Genomic DNA, 6,973 nt, shown 5'->3' with positions numbered 1-6,973 from the left:
GTAGGGTAATAAGGGACTTAAGGGGGAGGGATGTGGAAGCACGGTCCCTTTAAGGGGGAGGTCTTGATGGATCATGTGATCAGCCCAGGGCCAATTACATGGGAGCGTGCAAGCCCCAGCCAATATGGAGTTTGCATGGGACCCTGGGAGCAGGAGCCTGGATAGTGTGGAGCCTGGATCTCTGTGTTAAGACCTGGTATATTGGGATGGATTCTCTTCCACCGCAGTCACTAGCAGGGTTCCCGATCCAAACGGCGCTGATCCCGTTCCAGTTCTCCAGTGCCATGTCTGCAGTAACAGTGATTTACATGCATTGTGCCAGCGGGAAGATGTAATTGGGTCTTTAGCACCCATTTGTGCCTGATTAATGAGCTGGAATCCTGATTCTCCAGGCTCCCGTCATGTTCTAGGCCGCTCAGCTGATATTCACACAGCCGTGGATTGGTGCAGGTATTTTCCAGTATGACCTGGTGCAGTGGACGCCACAGGTTAAGGGCATCAGTGTATCATGGAGGTGCCTCCCCAAAGTACTTTGGAAGGACCCACTCCCCCACAACGCAAATTCTGACCCTCCTGCATGACTGTCCTCACTCCAGCCATTTCACAACTGGTCCCCAGCCCAGCTATCAGTCCCCCCGCGAACCCCCCACCCCAAACAGACATCCCTATCAGAGACCACCCCCCGCTTCCTTTTGTGAAAAAGAGGAAGTCAAAGTACTTAGCTGCTTTTGATGTGGTGAGGGGTTGCCAATCATAACAAGAATGTTTATGAACATTGTGATTGGCATCAAAGCAGATGCATTCATGCGCAAAGGGAAAGATCAATAACCAATCGACCAAGCAGTTGGCTCTGAAGTAATAAAACTGTCATTCACTGGCTAATGCAATATATTCCTGTGTGACAATGAATGGAAGATTTGCATTTCAAAGACTGTCAAAGCATTTGAAGTTTACTGTGCTTTTGAGGAAGTCTCTGACACTTGTAACAGCTGCTGCTTTAAACACCTGTCTGAAGCAGCATATGTTAGGAAAGAGTAAGTGAAAATGAAACAATCTTTCAACCTACTGCCTAGACTGCTGTTCACTTTTGAGGCAGGGATCTCTGATGGAGAGTTCTGATAGGGGTTTCTGATGGGTCTGATAGTGGGGAGCTGGGGGCATCTGATTGGGGATCTCTGTTCCGGGGGTCTGATGGGGGGTTGATGAGGGGAGGTGGGGTTACGTGCATGTTGTGGAGGGTGACCAGTAATTCCCGGGATGGTGGGACAGGATTCCCCTAATTGTCATAATGGAGGGGGGCGGGGGAGGATTTTCATTGCCGGGGGGAGGGGAGCCTATCGCTGGACCCCAGTGTCAGACCTTCTCAAAATGGAAGACAGATACCAGGATTCCGACAAAATTCCGCAAGCATTCCTCTATCCATAATTTTTGTTGAGTCACCTCCAGTGGAGACCAGGAATGAGTGTACTCCAGCTGGAGCAATTAGGGCAGGATTCTCCATTGCACGACGCCAAGATCGTAAACGGCGATCGGGCGGAGAATCCCTGTTTACAACTGAATCGGGGGTGGTGCCTGTTTTCAGATGCTCCGCCCCCTCCATAAAGGCGTCATTGAGGAGTAGGCCGCACGTGGTTGGGACGGCCTCAGGATGGGGGTGGCGAGGGGGTGTCCAGGGGGGCACTATCTGGCAGGCCGGGTCCGCACATGGCTGGCGCCATCTTGTACGGCACGACCGCTGCTGGTCGGCGGCGTGCACAGGTGCGGCCAGGACCCAGCAATTCTCCAGATTCTTATATCGGGAAGGCCGTGTGTTTTACGTGGTGCAGCAGCTAGCACCTCACCGGTCGGCGGATCGTGCTGGGGCCTCGCCGATTTTTTTGTCGTAAAGCCAGACACTTCGTCCGGACATAGCCTCAAAATTGGAGAATCCAGGCCCTAGTCTCCAGAATGGAGAATCCATCCCATTGTATTCCATGCCTGTTACTAAACTACCTTATGTTCTATGTACCTTTACTTTTCTTCAATAAACCCCTCAGAGTATGTCTCGAGCCACCACAATCTGCCAAACCCCTTTTCTGCTGAATTTCCCAAATTTCGTTTCAACATTTTTTAATCTCAATTACATTGCAATTTATTCAACAAGAAAATACATCTTAGCTGAGTTCCGTTTCATGATATCTGTCTGACTATAACACCAATACATGCCCCACAGCATGTTTTGTATAAAGTGCTTGCATTCAAATTGCAAGGAACTGGCTCAATGATAATCTAATCCATGCTAAAACTAGGCACATGACTAGGTTGTCAGGTGGTTCTATCATCGCATTCATTAACGTAGAGCATGAGGTTCCTGAGCAACTTTTGCATTCTCCGATTGTAAGAATCATTGGGAGAGTAGCTGCAGATCATGGTGTACATAAGTTTCTCCAGTGGAAAATAGCAACAGTATTGGTTAGTTTACAAACTGAGCTAGCTGGGTAGACTTTGGAAAAAAGTTCTTGAAAATGGATATTGTGACCATTGCTGTTTGTAAACAGTTAGAATGTAGAAAGAACGATGGACTCTCCCTCTTTGTTTTCACACAACAAATAAAATGAAACTGAAGCAAAGTGAAGGGAATCAGTGACATGTCAAGCAACATGTCAAGTGATGTGTTTTGTTCTCCTTTTGCTGATGTTCAGCATCAAATCATATGAATAACAAAGGAGCAGAGTAGAGAGGTCATTCTGTACAGCGTATATATACCACACTGTACAACGTGTTGCTATGTTAAAGCAGTTACTCATCTAACTGTGAGCTCAAAATGGCAAAGGCAAGAATCAGTCTGATTTTCTACAGAGAGATGTGAGAGATCTTGATAAATATCGCTAGATTTTCATGTTTATTAATTTATCTTGTCTCTTTCCACAGATTATCTTTTACGAGGACAAGAACTTCCAGGGTCGGCACTATGAGTGCAGTAATGACTGTGCTGACCTGTCCTCTTACTTCAGTCGCTGTAACTCCATGCGTGTCATGAGTGACTGGTGGGTGATGTATGAGAGACCCAATTACATGGGATACCAGTATGTTCTGAGCAGAGGAGAATATCCTGACTACCAGCGCTGGATGGGATTCAATGACAGCATCGGCTCATGTCGCACCTACCCATATGTAAGTTGGTAATTTACATATTCTGCTCAGATTGAGGTCAAAAAAATGTTCATTGAGCAAAGCACATAGATTAGAGGAGTTATCTTGTTATTCTCACTTCCAGGCTAACAGTAAAGCTATACAGTTAAGTTCTTAAGGATATAAATCTACATTAGTAGAAATTAGAACACATTGCTCCTCAAAATTGGGTCATGTAAATTTTTCAGGCAGAGTTGTTGGCTACCTAAAACAGGGTTAGGTTATTTAAAATGTAAATGAGATGCCTAAGACACAGCTTTATATGCCCTGAGAGCAGTTTGATTGCGATGGATTAAAATGGCTGTATTTCCCTAAAGTGAGACCGCGGAGAATTTGATTTTCTGAAAAATCTTCCTGTTGTCCTAAGGACAGTAGGGGTGCACGTCTGACTTCACAATAATTGTGGTCACAATCTCTCCAACCACTTCATATGCCCCATCCTCAGTGTCCACTCTCATCCAGTATTTGTGGTCTTCAAATGTTTAAACTGCATCTGGAGGGTATTTGTGCATCAACTGTTCATGAGTGCTAATGCTGAATTTGGACCTTAGGTTGGCACATGGCTGCCCCCCGGACAAGGAACAAAAATGAGACCAGATCAGTTTCTACCTCGTAAACACAATCTGTTGGAGATTATTAGCATTTGACAATGATTGGATAATATATTTACATCAAATTTATTGCACAGAAACAGGCCGTTCAGTGCAACAATCTTCAGTCATGTCCACATGTTTATTCCCCACATTAATATTCTCCATCCCTCTATGTTCACCACTGTGAGCGGATCCTTGTTTCCCTTTTCTCCTCATACACTTACCTCACTTCAACTTAAACGCATCAATAGAATATTTTCTATTTGTGTTAATAATTCTAGCACCACATTAACTGAGTAACTGGGTCAATTCCAATATTCTGCACATCCCTAATTAAAGCCATTCAAGTTCAATACACATTTTAATCTGAAAATAAGTTTATTGAATTTCAGGTTTCGAATTTAGGTTTAGACAGAGGATATGTTGGATAGGAGCGATTAATGGAAATTGTCATTGTAACCGTGTGGAATTCCTTGTTCTAACTTGTTTAGTTACAATATGAGGGCAGATTTGTTTTGAAATATCCCGAATTCAGAGAGTGCTGCATAGACACTTCCAGTCATATTTTCTATTTCATCAAAGATACATAAAAGTGAGATCAGGATAATTAACCCAACAATAATGCACGTTGCTGCACACAAATCCTTCGAATCAATTTACTCCCTTGGTTACATTACCCTCATCAACTCCTCCCATTCCCTCTCAAAAACAGATACTAAGCTAATATATTCCAGACAACCCATGAAATTGCTGAATTTAAAGTTTCTATTCCATCACCCCATTATCTGTGGAGTTATCCTCACCTGGGTCCACTTACACAATACATTAATACTCAGCAGAAAGCTGTTATAGGTCATGATGTACTGATTCCACAAACATCCCAGGACATCATTGACTGGTATTGTGTACTCTGATTCCCAAATCACCCACATAGAGGGACAAGATAATATTAATCTGAAGAAAAATAAATTAAGCTTTTACTAATTAAAAGAAAAGTCCTTATGGTCTTACCCTTGATGAGCCTAATTTACACTGCAGAAATTATACAATGGTTGCTCACTGTTAATCAGGTGAAAAATAATCCAAACGTCCTGTCAATTTTATCAGCTCTACTTTTATTGTTAATTAGATGATTCTTCAGGAATTCCCTTCTTACCAACCAGTTCCATTTTGATCAACTATTTCAAATGTATAATTAATACCGTCATCACACACATGCTTTTATTTCTATTACAGTACCGAAGTGGAAACTACAGAATGAGGATTTACGAGAGGCCTGACTTTGGAGGACAGATGATGGAATTCATGGATGACTGTCCATCTGTCTACGATCGTTTCCGTTACCGTGACATCCACTCCTGCCATGTGATGGACGGTTACTGGACCTTCTATGAACATCCCAACTACAGAGGCCGACAGTACTTCATGAGACCCGGTGAATACAAGAGATACAGTGACTGGGGCGGCTTCAACTCAACTATCGGATCTTTCAGGCGCATGAGAGATTTCTAGATTGTTCTATGGCAAATATGGTTTTAATTCTCTAACAAATGTGTCAGTAGAATAAATATACATAACTTAACTGCTTTTTGTTTCAACTGATTTGTGTTTGGATTGTCAGGGTAATTGTGTTGTTATGGACCAGGGTTTAGAGGACCCCAAAGTGTATCATGGAGTTCACCGGACCCACAATTTTTAATGGATTGTGGTATGGGGAGCACATAGCCCACTCTGCAGGTGTGGTACAGCAGAAATGGAAAAGTATTTTTTAAAGCAAAACAATGTTTATTCTATGAACCTTTTTAAAACATACAGTGAATATCGCAGCAACCATTAATTCAAATACAATCCCCAAAGAATACAACACTAAGTAATCCTTAATTACTTCCCAAAGAACATCCAGAAGACAAAAGAAACACCTTTTAATAGAAGTACACCAGGTTTACATTCACTACTGAAAACATTCATAGTTCCGAATTCACCAAATGATCAAGAGATAGTCTTTTCATGACAGAGAGATCAACAGTACACCTGCTTTGTCTGGCTTCAGCTCCAACACGGAAAACGAAACTAAAACACACCCTGCAGCAAACAGTCTAAAACTAAAGTAAAAAGCTGACAGACAGCCCAGCTCCACCCACACTCTGCCATCACTGATAAACACCCATTTCTTAAAGGTACATTTCTTAAACACCCATTTTTAAAAGGTACTCTCACATGACACCTCCCCCATGAAAAGAAATAAACCATCAACTTCAAGATGGTTTCATTTTTCACCTTTTCACTATCCTTTAACAAATGCACACAGTAAATATACTTTCTCATTTCAAAAAACAACACACACAAACATGTATAATAATATAGTCCATTTTTTTTTTGTTCTTCTTCCTCCAACTGAAACTGCTTCCGTTCATCACATTTATGACAAAGCATCGGCTGTCACGTTTTCTCATCCTGCCACATGTACTGTTTTTAAATGAAATGGCTGGAACAATAAACTCCAGTGAAACAGCCTTGCATTGTTATTCCGGAATTGCTCCAAAAATGGATTATGATCAGTATATATAACGGTGTCAGACGGATTGCTGGTCACATAAATGTGAAAATGTTGCAAAGCCAGCACCAAACTCAAAGTCTCCTTCTCAATCGTCGAATACTTTTTCTGGTGAGAATTCAATTTCTTTGAAAAATAACCAACAGGTCGCTCTCGCCCTTCGTCGTCGTCTTGTAGAAGCATCGCACCTACACCCACATCGCTCGCATCAACAGCCACTTTGAAAGGTTTCGTATAATTTGGGATGGCTAACACAGGAGCAGTGGTTAACACAGCCTTCAGGCCGTCAAATGCCTGTTGACACTCCACTGTCCTCTGGAATTTGTTACACTTCTTGAGAAAGTCTGTCAGTGGAGCGACCACACTGCTAAAATTTGGTACAAATTTCCGGTAAAATCCACTCATACCAAGAAATCGCATTATTTCCCGTCGTGTCGAGGGCATCGGAAACTCCCCAATAACTTTTGTTTTCACATCCCGTGGGATCATTGTATGGCCAAGGAAAGTGACTTTCCAAATTCACTTTTGGCTAGGTTTATCACCAAACCCGCCTTCTGAATAACTCCCGATCGAATAACTCCATCAGATGTTTCAAATGTTCTTTACATGTCTGGCTGAAAATTACCAGATCGTCGATGTAAACCGCACAATTGGG

At 42.6% G+C, this 6,973-nt stretch overlaps 1 protein-coding gene across 1 annotated transcript; it reads left to right on the top strand.

Moving 5' to 3' along the window:
* Positions 1-2,877: 2,877 nt before the first annotated feature.
* On the top strand, positions 2,878-5,346 carry LOC140407010 (gamma-crystallin S-1-like). The gene is made up of 2 exons (XM_072494803.1): positions 2,878-3,153; positions 5,001-5,346. Exons 1-2 carry the CDS (start codon positions 2,878-2,880, stop codon positions 5,274-5,276), a joined length of 552 nt encoding a protein of 183 aa, XP_072350904.1. The 3' UTR covers positions 5,277-5,346.
* The last annotated feature ends 1,627 nt before the right edge of the window (positions 5,347-6,973 follow it).

This window comes from Scyliorhinus torazame, chromosome 2 (genome assembly GCF_047496885.1).
Source record: "Scyliorhinus torazame isolate Kashiwa2021f chromosome 2, sScyTor2.1, whole genome shotgun sequence".
In the NCBI taxonomy this organism is placed as follows: domain Eukaryota; kingdom Metazoa; phylum Chordata; class Chondrichthyes; order Carcharhiniformes; family Scyliorhinidae; genus Scyliorhinus; species Scyliorhinus torazame.
This window is presented reverse-complemented; position numbering and strand designations above follow the sequence as displayed.